The 23,431-nt window shown below is 38.1% G+C and overlaps 2 protein-coding genes across 2 annotated transcripts; both read right to left on the reverse strand.

The window, feature by feature from the left end:
• Positions 1–12,984: 12,984 nt before the first annotated feature.
• LOC138907835 (uncharacterized) lies at positions 12,985–13,512 on the reverse strand. The gene has a single exon (XM_070198454.1). It carries the CDS (start codon positions 13,510–13,512, stop codon positions 12,985–12,987), a length of 528 nt encoding a protein of 175 aa, XP_070054555.1.
• A 16-nt stretch (positions 13,513–13,528) lies between these two features.
• LOC138907836 (uncharacterized) lies at positions 13,529–14,291 on the reverse strand. The gene is made up of 2 exons (XM_070198455.1): positions 14,187–14,291; positions 13,529–13,900 (listed from the first exon to the last, which is right to left on the reverse strand). The coding sequence occupies exons 1-2, from the start codon at positions 14,289–14,291 to the stop codon at positions 13,529–13,531; spliced, it is 477 nt and encodes a 158-aa protein (XP_070054556.1).
• Positions 14,292–23,431: the final 9,140 nt, after the last annotated feature.

The raw sequence follows: 23,431 nt of genomic DNA on the forward strand, positions 1-23,431 counted from the left end.
AATTCAAAAACTTAAAATAGTGGCACGAAAATCTCTTAATTGTGCAAATCAAAAGATAATGCTACTCTAAAAGTTTTAAATTTTGCATAGTTGTAATTTAAACTTCTTCGTTCCTTTATGTTCATAACTTTTTCACATACTCATCTTAAGATAAAATATTTTTTAACTTATTGGTTTATTGATAGTTTCTGCCATACTGAACTTAAATTTGTCAAATTTTACCAAAAATTCAAATGCGATATAGACTTCTATTGTTTTAAATTTAGTAATGTATGTTTATACTCTTTAATGTTTGCAATTATTTTTAATATACACTTGAATAATTTAATATAATATCTTATTCAAAATTTCTCTAACATAGGCTTAAGAAAGTACTCCAGAAAAAGAATACATTGATTTTTTTCTAAAGAACTACATTTAAATGTGATATGTTGAAAAGAGCGAAGAGTTGCTTGATTATATTTTTATAAATAAGAATACATGCTTAATTTTTTTATTTTTTATATGGTTTATTTTAATAACTAATGTATGAAGACAAAAATAGATAATGTATTCCAGGAAGGGGTGTATAAAAAAATGGAGATTTTTACACAATAAGTCGCTTATTTAAAGTTATTTGTTTAAATAACATCACTTTTGATTTATTATAAAAATAGCAAATTCATTTACAAGTCTAGGATATTAAAGGTTTAAACATTAAATGACTAACAAATTTAAAAATCAATTATCCACAAATTAAGGGATCAATTTATACTTTCTCTCTCATCACCCCTAACAACTTTCTTTTTTTCTTTATTATTCATCCATATCTCTAGCTTTCAATATTCTATCAAAGTCTTTCCATGTCTCTCCCCGCTCCTTCTAGACACCACCATCATTTTTTCATGACCATTGTTAGGTTCACCAAAATCATTAAAAATTTTAAATTATAAGTGAGAAACGGCAGAAGTTTTCTCGCAAAGCTTTTGGCGAGAAAAGAACGCACTTGTATAAACTTTGAATTATACCATGCATGTTATATATACAATGTATTATTGGTATATTTTTGTATCTCTGAATACCATTTGGTTGTGACTTATTTTACTATACATGTCATAATCACAACATATAATTGGAATATTTGTGTATTTTTCAGAATTGGAAGGTGTTATCAGTGTAATTATTTTAAATTTATACATATTTTATACAAATTATAAAGTGATTGTACCCTAGATATATATAATGCATTTTTTACATTGCAGAATTCGGTATTTTAGATTTATATAACACGTGATTTGGATCTATATATATTTATTTCAATTCAAATATATGCGATGTATACATCGGGTATAATTAGCACCTCATAGAATTTTGAATATAAAAGACACAAAGCAAAACTAACAATGTAACTTTATATGACATTTATATTTCTAGTATAATATATTCAAATATTATAATTTATACCCATAATATTTTAATACTATATACTTCATAAAATAATTGTTTAGCATGCATATATCACTTACACATACTGTATGTAATAGTTATAATGTCAATATTCCAACTATTTATCCAAGTAGATATTTTTATAGAAGCATAATTGGAAGAGAGAGAAAAACTAAAATCACATTCATCAAGAAATCATTTATGACAAAATCATTCTTCGGAATAGAGATAAAAGACAAGGAAAATTCATTTATGAGTGGAGTGTGAAATCAGTTGAGCATTTAAATACATAGCAATTTCCTAAAATTTAGGAACATGGGTAGGATAACTGTTACGGATTTTTATTTTAAATGTAAATATGTAACTGCTAGAAATTTTAATCAAGTGCTACTGCTATGACATTGTAAAAGTTTTTAAAATATTGGACAATTATATTTTTTCCTCAAAAAAATGTGACTATGATCCATGTTTAGCTATAACAACCATAATATAGATAATATGATGACGGTCATATTATCTAATTTTTGTTTCATATTTTTAATATAGCAATAATTTCCTTCTATTAACTTTATAATTTAATTATAATCATCTAGATACTTAGACAGACATCTAAGTATTTTTTTTATTGCTTTGTCTTCTTAATTTTTGTTTCATATTTTTAATATAGTAATAATTTCCTTTTATTAACTTTATAATTTAATTATAATCATCTAGATACCTAGATATGCATCTAAGTTTGTTTTTATTGCTTTGTCTTCTTAATATTGCTCCTTAATATTTGTTTGAGGCACTAAGTTTTAACGTGAATTCATCTTCTTTAATTCCTCGAGCGAAGGTATAAATTTTAATTGTTTTATTTCTATTTTTAAAAATTGTATAACTACGTCAGTGCCTTCTGGATCCCTACTAAATCTTCATTGTTAGGTTAACTTTTCTATAAAGCTTCTTGAAGTTTTTGTAACGACCCGGCAGGTCGTTTTGAGTATTATAATCTCGTTCCCCCATTTACTGCTCAATTTATGCTTTATAGTTATTTTATGACTTACCGGGTTAGTTAGTTTGGGTCCGGAAGAAATTCGAAATGAAATGAGACACTTAGTCTCATAATTGAAAATTTAAGTTAGAAAAGTTGACCGGATGTGGACCTATGTGTAAAAGACCTCGAATCTGAAATTTTATGATTACAATAGCTCCGTATGGTAATTTTGGGCTTAGGAGCGTGTCCGGAACATTTTTTGGAGGTCAGTAGAGGATTAGGCTTGAAATGCCGAAAGTTGAATTTTTAGGAAGTTTGATCGGGGCGGGGGGGTTGACTTTTTGATATCGGGGTCGAAATCCCATTCTGAAAATTTTAATAGGCCTGTTATGTCATTTATGACTTGTGTGCAAATTTTGAGGTCAATCAGACGTGATTTGATAGGTTTCGGCGTTGTTTGTAGAAATAAAAGTTTCAAAGTTCATTAGGTTTGAATCTATGTGTGATTCGTATTTTTAGTGTTGTTGGGTGTGATCAGGGTCGAGGGCCATGATCGAGGGCAAGGATCGAGGGTCAGAATCGAGGCCCAGGATCGAGGCCCAAGATCGAGACCCAGGATCGAGGACCAAGATCGAGGCAGAACCGAGGCTGTCTGGGCAGAATTATAAAGCAGGGGACTTCGTCCCATTCGCTATTTTTGGCAAATTGGAGCTTGAGGAGAGGCGATATTTGATAGATTTTCAAGGAAAACTTGAGGTAATTCCCTTGTGATTATTTCTACTCCATAATATTAAATTATCATCGAATAATCCAACTAGATTACATGTTTTTGAGGTGTAAATCGGAGATTTGAACTTAGAAATTTGAAAATAAGATTTTCAGGTTTGAGGGTCGAGTTGAGGTCGGATTTTAGTAAAATTGGTATGGGTAGACTCGTGATTGAATGGGATTTCGGATTTTATAACTTTTGTCGGGTTCCGAGACGTGGGCCCCACGGGCGATATTTGAGCTTAAATTCGAATTTTGATGGAAAATTAGTATTTTCTTATGGAATTAATTCTAACAAATTTTATTGACTAAAATGAATTATTTGTGACTAGATTTGAGGCTTTCGGAGACCAATTCTCGTGGCAAGGGTATAGCGGAATAAAGAATTACGCGATTTGAGGTAAGTAATAGTTTTAAATCTGGTCTTGAGGGTATGAAACCCCGAATATTTTTTGTATCATGTTATTACTTTGGAGGTGACGCACATGCTAGGTGACGGGCATGTGGGCATGCACCGAAGGGATTGTGACTTGGTCCGACCCGTGAAACTGTAAAGTTAAATAATTTATTGTTAGCTATATACTCTCTATGTGTTGTGAAAATTTAACTGTAAGACATGTTAGAAACCATGTTTAGGCTATATGTTAGTACTACTGAGACCCACAGAGGTCGTGTACATGTTGAATTATCTGCTAAATTATTGTTTGGTACTCAGTCATAGTTTACGCATTTGATGAATAGAGTATTCCAGCCATATCTTGATTTATTTATCATAGTATTTATTGATGATATTCTAGTGTACTCACGTAGCTAGGAGGAGCATGCACAATACTTGGGTATTGTATTACAAAGGATGAGAGAGGAGAGACTTTATGCCAAATTCTCTAAGTGTGAGTTCTGGCTTAATTCAGTGGCATTCTTGGGACATATAGTGTCCAGTGAAGGAATTAAGGTGGATCCGAAGAAAATAGAGGCAGTTCAGAGTTGGCCCAGGCAATCTTCAGTTACTGAGATTCGGAGTTTTCTCGGTTTGGCCGGTTATTATAGTCGCTTCGTGGAGGGTTTCTCGTCTATTGCATCGCCTATGACTAAATTGACCCAAAAAGGTGCTCCGTTCAGGTGGTCGGATGAGTGTGAAGAGAGCTTTCAGAAGCTCAAAACAGCTTTGACTACAACTTCAGTTTTGGTGTTGCCTACAGGTTCAGAGTCTTATACTGTGTATTATGACGTGTCGCGTATTGGTCTCGGTGCAGTGCTGATGCAAGACGGTAGGGTGATTGCCTATACGTCTAGGCAGTTAAAGGTACATGAGAAGAATTATCCAGTCCACGATCTTGAGTTAGCCGCTATTGTTCATGCCCTAAAATTTTTACGGCATTAGTTGTACGGTGTCTAGTGTGAGGTATATACCAATCATCGGAGTCTACAATATTTATTTAAATAGAAGGATCTTAATTTACGGCAGCGGAGGTGGTTAGAGTTGCTTAAGGATTATGACATTACCATTCTCTATCATCCCAGAAAGGCCAATGTAGTGGCTGATGCCTTGAATCGTAAGGCGGAGAGTTTGGACAGCTTAGCATACTTACCGGTAGTAGAGAGGCCTTTAGCCTTAGATGTTCAGGCCTTGGCCAACCAGTTTGTTAGATTGGATGTTTCCGAGCCGAATCGAATTTTGGCTTGTGTGGTTTCTTGGTCTTCTTTATATGATCGCATTAGAGAGCGCCAGTATGATGATCCACATCTGCTTATCCTTAAGGACACAATTCAGCACGGTGATGCCAAGGAAGTCACTATTGGAGATGACGGTGTATTACAGATGCAAGGCAGGCTATGTGTGCCTAATGTAGATGGTTTGTGTGAGTTGATTCTACAGGAAGCTCACAGTTCGCGGTACTCCATTCATCCAGGTGCCATAAAGATGTATCAGGATTTGAGGCAGTACTATTGGTGGAGGCGAATGAAGAAAGATATAATTGAGTTTGTAGCTCGGTGTCTAAATTATCAACAGGTAAAGTACGAGCATCAGAGACCGGGCAGATTACTACAAAGACTTGAAATTCCGAAGTGGAAATGGGAGCGTATTACCATAAACTTCGTAGTTGGGCTTGCGCGGACATTGAGGAAGTTTGATGCGGTTTGAGTGATTGTAGATCGGTTGACCAAATCCGTGCATTTTATTCCAGTTGGTACAAATTATTCTTCGGAGAGGTTGGCTGAGATTTATATCCGCGAGATTGTTCTCCTATACGGTGTGGCGGTGTCCATCATTTCAGATAGGGACACGCAGTTTACATCACAGTTTTGGAGAGCAGTGCAGTGAGAATTGGGCACACAAGTTCAGTTGAGTATAACATTTAACCCTCAGACAGACAGGCAGTCCGAGCGCACTATTCAGATATTGGAAGATATGCTACGCGCTTGTGTCATTGATTTTGGAGGTTCTTGGGATAGATTTCTGCCACTTGGGGAGTTTGCTTACAATAATAGCTACCAGTCGAGTATACAGATGGCTCCGTATAAGGCATTATATGGGAGGTGGTGTCAATCTCCGGTTGGTTGGTTTGAGCCGGGTGAGGCTAGGCTATTGGGTACCGACTTGGTTCAGGATGCTTTAGAGAAAGTCAAAGTGATTCAGGAACGGCTTCGCACGACACAGTCTAGACAGAAGAGTTATGCCGACAGGAAGGTTCGTGATGTTGTTCACATGGTTGGGGAGAAGGTTCTGCTCAAGATTTCACCCATCAAGGGTGTGTTGAGGTTTGGGAGGAAGGGCAAGTTGAGGGTGAAGGGTGTGTTGATGCTCGGGAGGAAGGGCAAGTTGAGCCCTCGGTATATTGGGCCTTTTGAAATACTTAAGAAGATTGGAGAAGTGGCTTATGAAGTTGCTTTGCCACCTAGTCTATCAGGTGTTCATCCAGTGTTCCACGTATCCATGCTTCGAAAATATGTCGGGGATCTGTTTCATATTCTGGATTTTGGTGCAGTACAGTTGGGCGGTAATTTGACTTATGATGTGGAGTCGGTGGCTATTTTAGACCGGTAGGTTAGAAAACTGAGGTCAAAGAGCATAACATCAGTGAAGGTGCAGTGGAGAGGCCAGCCATCTGGAGAAGCTACTTGGGAGATTGAGCAGGAGATGCGAAACAAATATCCACACTTATTTGAGACTCCAGGTATTATTCTAAACTCGTTCGAGGACGAACGTTTGTTTAAGAGGGGGAGAATGTAACGACCCGGCCGGTCGTTTTGAGTATTATAATCCCATTCCCCCATTTACTGCTCAGTTTATGCTTTATAGTTATTTTATAACTTATCGGGTTAGTTGGTTCGAGTCCGGAAGGAATTCAGAATGAAATGAGACACTTAGTCTCAAAATTAAAAATTTAAGTTAGAAAAGTTGACCGGATGTGAACCTATATGTAAAAGACCTCGGATCTGAAATTTTATGATTCCAATAGCTCCGTATGGTGATTTTGGGCTTAGGAGCGTATACGGAAAAAAAATTCGAGGTCCGTAGAGAATTAGGCTTGAAATGCCGAAAGTTGAATTTTTGGAAAGTTTGATTGGGGGGTTGACTTTTTGATATCGGGGTCGAAATTTGATTCTGAAAATTTTAATAGGTCTGTTATGTCATTTATGACATGTGTGCAAAATTTGAGGTCAATCGTACGTGATTTGATAGGTTTCGGCGTTGTTTGTAGAAATGGAAAGTTTCAAAGTTCATTAGACTTGAATCCATGTGTGATTCATATTTTTAGTGTTGTTGGATGTTATTTGAAGACTCGACTAAGTTCGTATGATGTTTTAGGACTTGTTGGTGTATTTGGTTGAGGTCCCGATGGCCTTGGGTGAGTTTCGGATGGTTAACGGATCCAAAAATTGAACTACAACAGCTGCTGCAATTTCCTTTTGCTGGAAAGTCCTTCTGCCAGAAATCAAGCCCAGATTCGAGCCCAGAATCAAGACACGATCGAGCCCATGGTCGAGGGCCACGATTGAAGGCAGGGTCGAGGACCAGGATCAAATCTACGATCGAGGGCCACGATCGAAGGCAGGGCCGAGGACCAGGATCGAAACCATGATCGAAGGCCAGGGTCGAGGGCCATGATCGAGGGCTAGGATTGAGGGTCAGAATCGAGGCCCAGGATTGAGGACCACGATCGAAGGCCAAGATCGAGGCAGGACCGAGGCTGTCTGGGCAGAATTATAAAGCAGGGGACTTCGTCCCATTCACCATTTTTAGCAAATTGGAGCTTGAGGAGAGGCGATTTTTGATAGATTATCAAGGAAAACTTGAGGTAAGTCCCTTGTGATCATTTCTACTCCATAATATTGAATTATCATCGAATAATTCGACTAGATTACATGTTTTTCAGGTGTAAATCAGAGATTTGAACGTAGAAATATGGAAATAAGATTTGTAGGTTTGAGGGTCGAGTTGAGCGCGGATTTTGGTAAAATTTATATGGGTAGACTCGTGGTTAAATGGGCTTTTGGATTTTATAACTTTTGTCGGGTTCCGAGATGTGGGCCCCACAGGAGATTTTTGAGCTAAATTTCGGAGTTTTATGAAAAATTAGTAGTTTCTTATGGAATTAATTCCAATAAATTTTATTGACTGAAACGAATTATTTGTGACTAGATTCGAGGCTTTCAGAGACCAATTCTCGTGGCAAGGCATAGCGGAATAAAGAATTACGCGGTTTTAGGTAAGTAACAGTTTTAAATCTGGTGCTGAGGGTATGAAACCCCGGATTGTTTTGTATCATGTGATTACTTTGGAGGTGACGAACATGCTAGGTGACGGGCATGTGGGCGTGCACCGAAGGGATTGCGACTTAGTCCGACCCGTAAAACTGTAAAGTTGAATAATTTGTTCTTAGCTATATGCTCTTTATGTGTTGTGGAAATTTGACTGTAAGACATGTTATAAACCATGTTTAGGCTATATGTTGGTACTATTGGGACCTACAGAGGTTGTGTACATATTGATTTATCTACTAAATTATTATTTGGTACTCAGTCATAGTTTACTTATTTATTTTATCTCAGTTTCTATTATTTATTATTGATGCATCATATCATTGTTGTTTGGGCTAATTTCATGATTATTGAGAGCCCGAGAGATTGGAGAGATTTATGAGTGAGTGAGGCCGAGGGCCTGATTGTGAGATATTGATACTATAGCACGTGAGTTGTCCGTGCAGCACGTGAGTTGGCCGTGCGGATCCAGATATTTATACTATAGCACGTGAGTCATCCGTGCAGCACGTGAGTTGGCCGTGCGGATCCAGATATTGATACTATGGCACGTGAGTTGTCCGTGCAGCACATGAGTTGGCAGTGCAGATTATAGCGCTTGGGTTGTAGGAGCTCCTTCGGAGTCTGTACACCCCCAGTGAGCGCAGGTACCCATTGAATGTGAGTGTTGAGGGCTGAGAGCCGAGTGGTTGAGCTGTTGTGACAAGTTGAGTATCTGTTGCGTGAGAGGTTGTACTTGCTTTTCATTTGTTGTTGCACTTAGTTTCTATCTGTCATTGTTGTGAAATTCTCTGAAAGATTTTTTATCCGGATTACATGAACTTGAACTGTATAAAATTGATTTGACTTAAACTGTCGGATTTGAAAGCATGTCTATTCTTTGCTGAAATTAGTGGAAATGAACTGTAACTATGTAGCTCGTCATTATCTTCGGTTCCTTATTTATTATTGTTACTTGCTGAGTTGGTTGTACTCATACTATACCCTGCACTTCGTGTGCAGATCCAGGTATTTCCGAACATAGCGGGTGTTGATTCTCTCGCACAGTTGATTTTCCAGAGATTCAGAGGTAGCTGCTGTGTTTCGCAGACCTTGTCTCTCTTTCCCTATCTCCTTGTTACTGTATTTGGCCTCGGATTATCATAGACCGTATTATCCAGACTTGTATTCATATTAGATACTCATGTACTTAGTAACACCGGGTTTTGGGAAGTGTTCGTATCAGTATTTGTGGGATTTTCTACTGTATTTAAATATTATATTTTCAAACTTAAAGAGAAATTGTGGTTTATGGAGATTATCGGCTTGCCTAGTATTGAGATAGGCGCCATCACGACAGGTTGGGATTTTGGGTCGTGACAGTTTTTCTATATTTTTATAAAGTTATTAGCATAATTTAAATATTTATATTAGTATAATTTAAATGCTCTTAAAGTTTTTTGTTGTAGTCAGCTCTCTCCTATTTTATTAAAAATTTTTGAAGTACTATCCTGATAATACTAATATAATCTGTCACGCTAGAAAAGGCAACACATGCAATAATATTACGAACTTTGCACCAAGTATAATCACAAAGGATTTATTTTGGGATGAAATGAGACAATTTATATTATCAAACAGAAAATTAAGATAAAAAGTTTACACACTTTTAAGATGACATAATTTATCTCCTAGCACTCTCGTCGGGCAATGAGTATTATTATACAATTATAAATTACTGGTGGATAATATGGATATTCATATTATTTATGTTTTCTTGAATATGAACACTCTTGGAAAAAGTTTTAGTTTTCCAAACTTGAATAACCCCAATTTGAGTCTTTGTAAATTAATATAAAAGTTAAATACATTGATTATCTATTAATTATCCATATTTTAAGTGGATAATATAAATCTTATCCATATTTAACTAATTTTTAAAAAGTTTATTATTCAACTCATTTTTTAATGAATAATATGAATGAATTACTTTTTTCATTCATTTTGCCACCACTGCTACTATGTATTACCCATAAAATCAATGCCAAATTGGTGAAAGCTCTTAGTAGGAGTCGCATTTCATTTTCACTGTACACAAATCTATTGTTCGATAAGACTATTGCTCTTAGCATCTCAACATTAACCACTATACTAATGTCCTGTTAGAAATTCAACAATGTGCGGCAATAAATTTTCTATCCTACGGCAAAGAACGAATATAGTTTTTGACCTAGTAAAGAAGTATTACCTCTTGCACATGTTATCTGTTTCTCCAATTATTTTTACCTGGTATTTCAATTGAAAAAAGTTGGTTCAAGATATTGCCACTTTACAAATTTAAGAAGGTGTTAATTATATCCTTTCAAATATGAGATAAGAGTAATTTAGTTAATTATCTCTTATTATTATTAAAGAAATTGAATTATTTTTCCTTAATGAGTATATCAAACTCTTAAATAATAAGAGTAAATAAAGGATATGAGGGTGCAACTTGAGATACGCAAGTGAGACCCAAATATATAATAAATAGTAATCTATCTATATTAATATAAAAGTGGAATCTTAAAAGTGAAAAGTTAAATTACCAAAATATCTTTCTAAATAACTTAAATATCCTATTTATAAAAAATTAAAAAAATACTAAAATTCTTCATACCCTTTCCTTAAAAGTCACAATTATTCCATTTCTTATATATTCCTACTTTGTCTGATATTCGTACGAGGCATCTTTAATCATGTTTCTTTTCCCCCTTGGTTCTTCAAACAAGAGAAACAAGAACGATTTTTGAAAATGTTTATTGTGGAGGCACCATGGATTCGCGTGATTTTGGTAAAGTTTTTCAATACTAGCATTACTTTGGGTCTAAAGGTCCATTTATGTTGGCTGAACTGCCACACCTTATGCTTCTTATGAGTGATACATTTATTCTTAAATCGAAAAAGGGCCTAAAATGCCTCTTTACTATATGAAATAAGACATGCTAGCCCTCCGTTAAAACTTGATCTCTATTCTGCCCTTGCCGTCAACAAATGGGCTCGTATATGCCCTCCATCACTAATGAGAGACTCATAAAGCCATGTGAAATATATGTGAGGGCAAGTTAGACCTAGTTCGAATTGTAGAGGGGCATATATGAGTCAATTATAATAGTCATTTCTCAAATACTTCACAACTCCATATCAGTTTACTTAGACACCTATTTGAAAACACCAAACTAATTATCATAGCAAATAAACTCAGTCATAGACACAACAAATGAACGACAATGACTTCATTAAATCTTTGTACAAAAATATAATGCTTCATTACATTATAAAAGACAACAATTAAGCCACAATAACACTAACATTACATATTATTTCCCATTGATCTAAAGAACATACAAAAATATCCCAATATCACACATATGAAGATCCACATCTTCTTCCGAAATTTAGCATCAAGCACAACTGAATACTCTAAATTGGTCACTTTCTTCATTAGAACATTTCTTTCCAATTCCAAGGCTTCTATTACTCCACGATCGACGAGCATTATAACATTTTCAAGATCAAATTTTTCTTTGGAGAGCATTTCTTTCACGAATTAAAGCTTCCTTTTCCTTTTTTAAAATGCATATGAGATTTGAAACTCTAGGAGGAAACTCTTCATCTTGCCATTCCCAATAGGAATATTTTTCATCCTAAAAGTCAAAAATAAATAAAACATATTTATTTGGTGTGATAATTAGTTTGGTGATATGCAGTTATGAAGCGTTTGAGAAATGACTATTATAACTGACTCATATATGCCCTTATAAAATTCGAACTAGGTCTAACTTGCCCTCACATATATTCCACTGGCTTTATGAGTCTTCCGTTAGTGATAGAGGGCATATACGAGCCCATTTGTTGGCGGCAAGGGCAGAATAGAGACCAACTTTTAACGGAGGGCTAGCATGTCCTATTTCATATAGTAAAGGGGCATTTTAGGCCCTTTTCCGTTCTTAAATGGACATATACAAATATTTATTTACTGAAACGGACGAAAGGAACATACATCAGGGATACTGTCTATAAGCAAGTATTAGGTGAAGTACGCATATTACATATTTGTACCTCATAAAATAAAATAAATAAAAAATGACATGTACTTATTAAAATTTAATTGTTCATCTTCGTAGATTCACACAATATTCAATCATCCCGACCTCAGCAAAGAAGTCACTATATACACTACGATCAACATTGATTATCCACAGAAACTTGTACTTTTAATCTTTCATATATAATTGTTACTCAAAAGTTTGTTTGAATAATATTTATATTATTTTACAAATCACGTATTACATGATACAACATATACATGCAACGCACGTGAGAAGAAACTAGTAGTATATAAAAGGGTGCAATTGCCTTGACACATGTGTAAGGCAAAGGTGAGAAGGTTTGGGTGGGGCCAGCACGTGCTGTCCACGTGAGGGAGTATTAGTAAGGCAACAATGTTGTATGGAAAAATGTGTAGTGACTCAGAAGGAAAAGGAAATGTTGTCAACACATTCAAAATTATATACAACAATTACTGTATATAATGGGTTTGGGCTCAAATTGCCACTCCTAGGTTCACGTTTTAAATTTTTTAGTATTAAACTCATTGTATTGTTAAAATTATGGGTTCAAATCTAATACTTATTGATATTTTAGTAGGTTTTTACATAAAAATTCGTACTCTGCATCGAAAGTTATGGGTTCAGTTGAATCTAGAGGCGGACTCAGGATTTAAGCATAATGGGGGCACCATTGTCTTTAATATGGCAATTACTAGCGATAAAGTTCAAGTGCAACTCTTTGAAATGATTATGATAATTTATCATCAAATAAAAACATCAATATTATCGAATACCATTAACTTGATACTAATATAACAAAAGTACATCGTCCACTCATAGTTGAACTCAACGCGCTTTCATATTTTGAAAACGGTCAATAATAGCATCATTACTTATATTTACAAATACTTCCTTCTCAAAGTAACAAAGTAAACAATAATTTAAGAATGCATCACTAATACTACTAAGCAATTCATCTTTGATCTACTTCATGGATGAGAATGCTCTTTCTACTGTTGCAGTTGCGACAGGTAAAATTAAAGTCAATTTCACAAGCAAATAAACAAGTGAATAAGTCTCCACAAGATATGCCTCAACTAATACTTTTGCCAAATCACCAATTCCTTTCAAATCAGAGAACCTAGGGTCACCATGTTGCATGTGCCATATGAAAGTGTCAAGTTGGCAACTAAGATCTCGAAGTTTCAATTCAGCAAACTCATCGGGATAATACTTAGCCAATGCCATTATTCTTTCCTTATCAAAATTAGAAAATGAGTTAGCCAGATTCAAGCTAACCATAACAAGAAGCAAGTTACTACTCACAACATCAAAACGACTATTAAACTCCAGAAGTTGCAAATCAATTATAGCATAAAAAAGCTCAACACGTAAGTGATGTGAATAAGTAACACTAAAAGGCCTATGATTCGACTTTCCAGGAATATATAATTCTTCCATCTTAGGCACCAAATTATCATGTTTTGCACAAAATGAAGATACTTCATCCATCAATGATTCCTATCCTTCATTCCCATCTTTTATCTCTCATTTCTTGCAACCTTTCCTTTGTGATGTCAAGAAATACCATGGCATTGACAATATTTTGCTCTTTCTTCTGTAAAGCTTTGCTCAACTCGTTTAACATTATAAACACTTTCAACATTAAGTGAAGCAAAAAAACAAATTCAAATTCTTTAATTTGACTAAAAAATGCTTCTGCTTGCAACCTATCATTAACATCACCTTCACATTCAATCACCCTAAGTACATGAACAATAGAAGAAACTAAAACAACAAAGTTATCCAATATTTTACAATGTGATCCCCAACGAATGTCACCTGGCCTTTGAAGCCCTCGCTCTTGATTTAATCCTTTCTCACTTTGAACTTCACCACTCTATAGCAATTGCTCCAACAATTCTACTTGATGTTTCCGAAATTGATCTTTACACTTAAATGAAATTCCAATAACATTCAACACGCTAGTAACCTTAGCAAAGAAAGTTTTTACCAACAAGCGTCAACTGTAATTGATGAGCAAAACAATGAACGAAATATGCCGACGGAGTTTCTTGCAAAATTAAAGCTTTAAAACCATTTCTCTACATATTACTAGCTCCATCATAGCCTTGTCCACGTATTTTGGATGGACTTAATGAGTGTTTCATTAGCGAAGAAAGTACTGCTTCTTTCAACGACATGGCAGATGTATCAGTAACGCGAACAAGACCAATAAATGGCTCGTTCACTTGGCCTTTTTTGTCAACATACCGTAAAGCAAGGGACATTTGTTCATGGCATGAAATTGTCACGATCCGGAATTCCCACCCTCGGGACCGTGATGGCGCCCAACATTATAATAGTTTTTAGCTATTTTTAACAAATCGAATTAACTAATACCAATTAAACTATAATAACAGAAATAGAACTGAAATAGAGTGTGAAAAGCCATAACAACCGCAATATCTAGATACGATCCCAGAACTGGTGTCACAAGTGCACGAGCGACTAGAATAATACAGATAATGGTCTGAATGAAAGTAAAACTATCTGAAATGAAATAAATAGCTAGGATAAGGTAGAAGGGGACTTCAGGGCTGTGAACGCTGAGCAGTTGTACCTCAAGTCTCCAATCCGGCAATCAATCCGAGCAATCTACTGACCGCCGCTAGGACCGACTCCAAAATCTGTACAACATGACCCAAAATCTCACACGTCGTGATGGCACCCATCTCGATACTAGGCAAGCTGACAACATCAATAACCCACAATTTCTTTTAAATACTGAAAACATCATATTTAAGTTTAAGAGAAAATCCCACAATTACTAGGTAAAACATATTCCTAAAACCCGATATCACTGAGTACATGAGCATCTATACATTATAAGTCTGGAAAACCCGATCTATAATAATCTGAGACCAAATACAATAAAAAAGAATAGGAAAGGAGAGACAAGGTCTGTGAAATATAGCAGCTACCTCTGAATCTCCGGAAAATCAACTCTGTGAAAGAATCAACACCCACTGTGTCCGGAATCACCTGGATCTACACACGAAGTGTAGGGTGTAGTATGAGTACAACCAACTCAATAAGTGAAAGTAGTGACGAGCTTCTCAGCTAAGTCCAAATACAGTACTTTCCAACATAAAAAGGTAGGCATGCTCTCAAGTTCAACGTTTAAAATTTCATATCAAATTTGACTGAAACAAAAAATAATGTTATTATGAAATTTCCAAAATAGTGATATATGACTGCTGAAATGCAGCAAATAATGAAATCAATGCATCCTCTCAGAGTAACAGTCACTCAGTCCTCCCATTCACTCCAGCCGCACAGTCACTCTTTCCTCACAGTCACTCTTTCCTCACAGTCACTCATCACTCGGCACTCGGCACTCGCGCTCAGTAGGTACCTGCACTCACTAGGGGTGTGTATAGACTCCGGAGGGGCTCCTTCAGCCCAAGCGCTATAACAAGCCAATCATGGGATAAATCAATGAAATATGTTGCGGCGTGTAGCCCGATCCCATAAATATCCTCACAATTAGGCCTTCGACCTCACTCAATCATCAACCTCTCCAGTATCTCGAGCTCAAGATGTCATAAAAATCATCCCAAAAATGATAATATGATGTATCAATAAATAGCAACAGAGACTGAGATATGATATAAAATGAATGAACATGACTAAGTATGAAATTATAATTTGAACATATAATTCAACCACAGAAAATGGCCCTAGTGGGTACCAATAATAACAGCATATGTCTAAGCATGATTTTTAATACGAGTCTCAGCTTAATTTTCTCTAACACGAAGATAATGTACAGATATCAACAGATAATTAAACTACACAGTTCCATGGAATTTGACCAAGTCATAATTCCTATGGTGCACGCCCACACGCCTGTCACCTAGCATGTGCATCACCTCAAAACCAATCACATAACATATAATTCAGATTTCATACCCTCAGGACTAAATTTAGAACTGTTACCTACCTCAAACCGTGTAATTCTTTATTCCGTTGTGCTCTTGCCACTAGAATTGGTCTCCGAAAGCCTCGTATCTAGCTACAATTAATTCGATTCAGTCAATAATTATTGTAATTAATTCCATAAGAAAATACTAATTTTCCAATAAAAATCCAAAATTAACTCAAAATTTTCCCATGGGGCCCACATTTCGGAACCCGACAAAAGTTACAAAATATGAACGCCCATCCAACCACGAGTCTAACCATATAAATTTCACAAAATTCTGACATCAACTCGACCCTCAAATCTTCAATTAAAGTCTATGAAGATTTCTACCATTTTTAACTCAATCTTTACCCATTTGAACTCAACAATCTTTCCACAAACCTTATTGGTATGTGTGTGTATAAATAATACTCTAACACCCTAGAATCATACTCTTAATCACCCATCTTTGCCCAAACTCGAAATTGAAGACTAGGGGTTAGAACCTTACCTCTTGAGTGAAGATCTTGTGATATTTCCTTGTTGGATTTCAAAGCTTGAACAAGATCTTGATGAACAAAGCACTTGACCTTCTTCCTCTCTCTAGAACACTCTCTCTTCTCTCTAAAAATGTCAGATTTTTGCTCCAAAATGAGCTTCAAGGGCTATAAATCGAAGTTAGGTCGGGTCAAAACCTTTGTACTAATTGATCTACCTGGGCACTACAAAACCTTAATTTCCTTAGCAAATATTCTCTGGGGTCGTTACACATAAGTCAACATATGGTCAACCTTTTCAACTTAAATTCTAAACCTTGGAACTGGGTGTTCCAAATCATTCCAAAACCTCACCGGACCCGAATCAATTACCCCCGACAAGTCACATAATAAATATAAAGCATAAATTGAGCAGTAAATGGGGGAACGAGGTTGTAATACTCAAAACGACCGGCCGGGTCATTACACAGACCCCATGTACTATGTAAGTACCGAGTCTAACCTCTACGAAGTAGTGACGAGGCTAAGGCAGGTCACTTACAATAACTTGTATGCAGTATAATAATAATAACAGGAAGGGAATACAGGAAAGTAAGGCAGTTAATTTATGAAAATAAACTCAATCCTCGGAATCGGTAAAACCAGAAACACCAGTACTCAGAATCTCGTATGAAAGCATCGAAAGCTAACACTGTACAACAATGAATACAAAACACACAATCCATTGCGGTGCGCAACTCGATCCCATACAAACACAATCCTCCCTTATTTCACCCATTACGACGTGCAACCCGATCCCACCGTACAAACACAATCCTCTCTTATTTCACCATATCAATAATAACATATAAAATCTGTTGCGGCGCGCAACACGATCCCACCATATAATTAGAATCAATATCTTATTCCTCCCTTATTTCACCATATCAAAATCACATATAAAATCCGTTGCGATGTGCAACCCGATCCCACCATATCAATATCAATGCTCCCTTATTTCACCTGTTGCGGCGTGCAGCCCGATCCATAAGCAAAAATCAATAAATGTAATCAACTCAACAATTCAAATCACATGAATCTCTATGATTAAAGAATATGAAAGCAAAGCCATAAAGGAACCTCGTACCAAATCAAGAAATGCTACAATTAATACTAAGCAACAAGACAAGCCAAATATATGACAATTAAAGTGTACGAGTAAGACAATTAAGGCAAATAGCAATTAATCATGGAAGCATGGAAGAAACAAACATTTTAATATGATAGAAATAAGTAAGAAGTATCAACTTAAGACATAGGAGGCAATTAAAGCACGTAACAATTAAGACATGAAATAAAATAATTAATGAAATGCGGGAAAGCATGAAAACATGTATTTTGATGGCGTATATATATCCGTCACCTCGCATATATGCTGCTACACATGTAATTCACATAGCACATAACTCAAGGGTTTCTAATTCCCTCAAATCAATGTTAGACCCAACACTTACCTCGCTCCGCAAGCAAATCAAAGCTCATCCAGGGCCTTTCCTCTAAAATCCGCCTCCAAACCAATCGACTCAATAACATCAAATAATGCTAGGGAAATCAATTACAATACATAACGTTAAGATCTTTACACTTTTCTTAAAAAGTCAACAAAAGTTAACCCCGGGCTCGCTTGGTCAAAACCCGAGATTCGGACCAAAACCCATTTACCCATTCACCCCCGAGCCCGATTATGTAATTAGTTTCTAAATCCGATCTCAATTTGAGGTCTAAATCCCAAATTTACAAAACCCCCCAATTCTTCCCAAATTCCTAATTTTCTACCATGAAAGAACATAAATTAAGGTTAGAGATTAATGGGTGTTGATGAAAATGGAAGAAGATGGTGAAAAATGGGTGAAATCCCGTGTTTGGGATATTTTAACTCACTGGCATCAGGCTTTCATCGCGTTCGCGAAGGGCCCAGCATGATCGTGAAGCATTGTGGCCCAAATGGCCTTCGCGTTCGCGAGATGTGCTCCGCGTTAACGATGGTTCTTCCCTCCCCCCCGACCAATGCGTTCGCGACCCAGGAATCGCGTTCGCGTAGCACACCAGCCCAGCCTTCCCAGAGTCCCACAAACCTTCACGGTCGCGTGTGGGTGGTCGCGTTCGCGAAGGGTAAGCCCTCCAATGCTTCGCATTCACAACCTATTTCCCGCATTCGCGTAGGGTAAATCCCTTCCTAGCCCAGGTTGCTCTTCACGATCGCGAAGAAGAAAGCACCAGATGACAGCAGAAGCCTAAAAAGCAGATATTTTCCTAAGTTCAAATCATCCGTAGCCTATCCGAAACTCACTCGAGCCCCCGGGGCTCCAAATCAAACATGCACACAAGTCCAAAAACATCATAAGAACTCACTCGCGTGATCAAAACATCAAAATAACACCTAGAACTGCGAATCAGACACCAAATCGAATGAAATTTTCAATGAAACTTAAGAACATGTAATTTTTCAATCGGACATCCGAATCACGTCAAATCAACTCCGTTTTGCACCAAATTTTGCAGATAAGTCATAAATAATTACTGCACTTATACCAAGTTTCGGAACTGAAATCTGAACCCGGTAGCAAAAGTTAACTCACGGTCAAACATAGGAATCCTTTAGACCTTTAAATTTCTAGTTTTCAACAAATTAAGTTTGATCAAGCTAGGGACTTCCGAATTTGATTCTGGTTGATAGGTTAGTTTGATGTAAGGTGTGAGCCTCTTTAGTTGCAGTGAAAGTTCCCGACTCTCTAGTTTTATCCCCCCCTTTATGCCAATGTTCCAATGACGATATGGATCCACCGAGACCGTCAAAACACTGATCCAGGTTCGTTTACACAAAATGTTGACCGTAGTCAACTCTAATGAGTTTTAAGGCACGATTTCAGATTTTCATCAAATTTGCTCATAACAACTTTCCGGAAAGAGGACACGGACTGCGCATGCAAATCGAGGAAGGCTAAACGGATCTATTCGAGGTCTCAGAACACAGAAATGAAGGGTAAAACTATAAATGACCTATCGACTCATCACATTCTCCACCTTTAAAACGAACGTTCGTCCTTGATCAGACATAGAAAGGTACTTGGACTGGTGAAAAGGTGTGGATATCTTATCCAAGGCATCTTGAACCAAATATGTACCCAACAACCGAGCCTCCCCCGGCTCGAACCATCCAACTGGCGAACGACACCGCCTCCCGTATAATACCTCATAGGGAGCCATCTGAATACTCGATTGGTAGCTGTTGTTGTAGGCAAACTCCGCATACGGCAAGAAATGATCCCAAGAACCCCCGAAATCCATAACGCAAGCGCGAAGAGTATCCTCTAATATTTGAATAGTGCGCTCGGTCTGTCCATCCGTCTGGGGGTGAAATAAGGTACTCAACTCAACCCACATGCCCAAATCACGCTGTATGACCCACCAGAAGTGCGAGGTGAACTGCGTACCTCTATCAGAAATGATTGACATAGGCACACCATGATAATGGACGATCTCACAGATGTAGATCTCAGTTAACCGCTCTGAAGAATAGGTAATTGCCACTGGAATGAAATGTGTCGACTTGGTCAACCTGTTCACAATGACCCATATTGCTCCGAACTTCTTCTAAGTTCGTGGGAGTCCAACAACAAAATCCATGGTGATATGCTCCAACTTCTACTCAAGAATCTCTAGCCTCTGAAGCAAACCACCAGGCCTCTGATGCTCGTACTTTATTTGCTGACAATTTAGACACCGAGCTATATTTGCAACTATATCCTTCTTCATCCTCCTCTACCAATAATGCTGCCACAAGTCCTGATACATCTTGGCGGTACCCGGATGAATAGAATACCGAGAACTGTGGGCCTCCTCAAGAATCAACTCACAAACCCATCCACATTGGGCACACAAGTACGACCATGCATCCTCAAAACCCCATCATCTCCAATAGTAACTTGCTTGGCACCACCGTGTCGGATCGTGTCCTTAAGGACAAGAAAATGGGGATCATCATACTGATGCTCTCTGATGCGCTCATACAAGGAAGACCGAGCAGCTATGCAAGTTAGAATATGATTGGGCTCTGAAACATCTAACCTCACGAATTGATTGGTCAAAGCCTGAACAGCTGCATCAAGCGGCCTCTCACCAACTGGAATATACGCAAGACTACCCATACTTACTACCTTTCTACTCAAGGCATCTACCACCATATTGACTTTCCAGGATGATACAAAATGGTGATATCATAGTCTTTCAACAGCTCCAACCACCTCATCTACCTCAAGTTGAGATCCCTTTTCTTGAACAAATAATGTAGACTCCAAAGATCCGTGAATACCTCACACGACACGCCGTAAAGATAGTGCCTCCAAATCTTCAGCGCATGAACAATGGCTGCCAACTCTAAGTCATGAACAGGGTAATTCTTCTCATGAACCTTCAACTGCCGCAATGCGTATGCAACCATCCGGCCATCCTGCATCAATACTGCACCAAGCCTAATACGAGATGCATCACAATACACCGTGTAAGATCCTGAACCTGTGGGCAACACCAACACTGGCGTCGTAGTCAAAGTTATCTTGAGCTTCTGAAAGATCAATTCACACTCATCCGACCATCTGAATGGGGCACTCTTCGAGTCAATCTAGTCAATGGGGCAGTTATGGATGTAAACCCCTCCATGAACCGGCGATAATAACCCGCCAAACCCAGGAAACTCCGGATCTCTCTAGTTGAAGTAGGTCTAGGCCAGTTCTAAACTACCTCTACCTTTATGCCCTCTGCTAATACAACATGCCCTAAAAAGGCGACTGAGTCTAACCAAAACTCACACTTTGAAAACTTGGCATATAACTGGCTATCTCTTGGAGTCTAAAGTATAATCCGAAGATGTTGCTCATGCGCCCCTCGACTGCGGGAGTAGATCAAGATATCATCAATGAATACAATCACAAAAGAATCCAAAAAGGGTTTGAACACCCGGTTCATCAAATCCATAAATATTTTCGGGGAACTTGTCAACCCAAATGACATTACTAGGAACTCATAAGCCCAAACCGAGTCTGAAAAGCTGTCTTAGGGACATCGGATGCCCTAATCTTCAACTGATGGTAACCAGACCTCAAATCTTCCAAAAATCCTTGGCACCCTGAAGCTGATCAAATAAGTCATCAATCCTCGGCAACGGAAACTTGTTCTTGATAGTGACCTTGTTTAACTGCCGATAGTCTATACATATCCTCATCGGCCTATATTACTTCTTTACGAATAACACGGGCACACCCCAGGGCGAGACACTAGGTCTAATGAAGCCCTTATCAAGCAAATCTTGCAAATGTTCCTTTAACTCCTTCAACTCCTGCGGGGCCATAGGATATGGTGGAATAGAAATAGGCTGAGTGCTCGGAACCAAATCAATACAGAAGTCAATATCTCTGTCGGGTAGCATCCCCGACAGATCTATAGGAAACACCTCTGGAAACTCATTTACAACAGGTACTGAATCGATGGAAGGAACCTCCTCACTAGAATCACGGACATAGGCCAAATAAAGTAAACATCCCTTCTCGACCATACGTCGAACCTTCACATAAGAAATAACCCAGCTGGTACAATGGCCAAGAGTCATCCTCAACTCTAATCGAGGCAACCCTGGCATGGCTAAGGTCACCGTCTTAGCGTGACAGTCCAACATAGCATGATAAGGTGACATCCAACCCATACCCAAGATAACATCAAAATCTACCATATCAAGAAGTAGAAGATCTATACTAGTCTCGAGACTCCCAATATTAATCGCACATGAGCGATAGACATGATCTACAATAATAGAATCTCCCACAAATGTGGGCACATACACATGAGCACTCAAAGAATCACGAGGCACAACCAGATATGAAGCAAAATAGGATGACACGTAGGAATAAGTACAACCCGGATCAAATAGAAATGAAACGTATATATGGCAAACTAGAACAATACATGTGATAACGGCGTCAGATGACTCGGCCTCAGGCCTAGCTGGGAAAGCATAACATCGGGGCTAAACCCCACCACTTTGAACTACGTCTCTGGGGCAACCTCTAGATGGCTGGCCTCCACCTCTAACAGCCCGACCTCCACCTCTAACGGCCTGACCTCCACCTCTGGCTGCCTGACCCCTGCCTCTAGCTAGCTGAGTGGGCATTAGAGCAACCGGTGCCGGAACCATGGCACGAGAACTCTACTGTGGCATGCCACCTAACAATCTCGGACAGAACCTCATGATGTTCTAGTACCTCCACACTCAAAACACCCATCCTGTTGCTGTGGAGGCTGAAGCTGACCCGAACGGGCCAGATAACCACGGTGATAGCTCTGAATTAGAGGCGCACTGGTAGAAGTTATTGGTGCACTATAGGTTGGCTGCCCAGAATGAGGTACATAAGGACCACGACTCCCTGAAGCACTGTGAGATGCTTGAAGCGCTGACTGAAATGTCCTGGGAGGATTGTCCCTACCAAAGGTACCCCTGCCTCCAGATGAGGCACCACTGAAACTACCAGAATGACGAGGCCTCTTATCTGACACCGGCCCCCTCTCTTGAGCACGAACCATCTTGATCCGTCTAGCAATATCTATGACCATTTGGAAAGAAATATCACTCCTGGTTTCCTTGGCCATCTGTAGCCTGATAGTGTAAGTTAGTCCATCAATAAATCTCCTCACTCTCAACCTCTTAGTAGGAAGCAAGATAATGGCATGGCGAGCTAGATCCACAAATCGAGTCTCGTACTGGTAACAGTTATACTACCCTACTGAGGATACTCAAACTGTCTGCGGTACTCCTCTCTCAGAGTGATAGGAATAAACATCTCTAGAAATTTCTGTGAGAACTTATCCTAAGTAAGTGCAGGCGACCCAGCTGGTCTAGTCAACATATAATCTCTCCACCACCTCTTGGCGGAACCAG

Source organism: Nicotiana tomentosiformis, chromosome 3 (genome assembly GCF_000390325.3).
Source record: "Nicotiana tomentosiformis chromosome 3, ASM39032v3, whole genome shotgun sequence".
In the NCBI taxonomy this organism is placed as follows: Eukaryota; Viridiplantae; Streptophyta; class Magnoliopsida; order Solanales; family Solanaceae; genus Nicotiana; species Nicotiana tomentosiformis.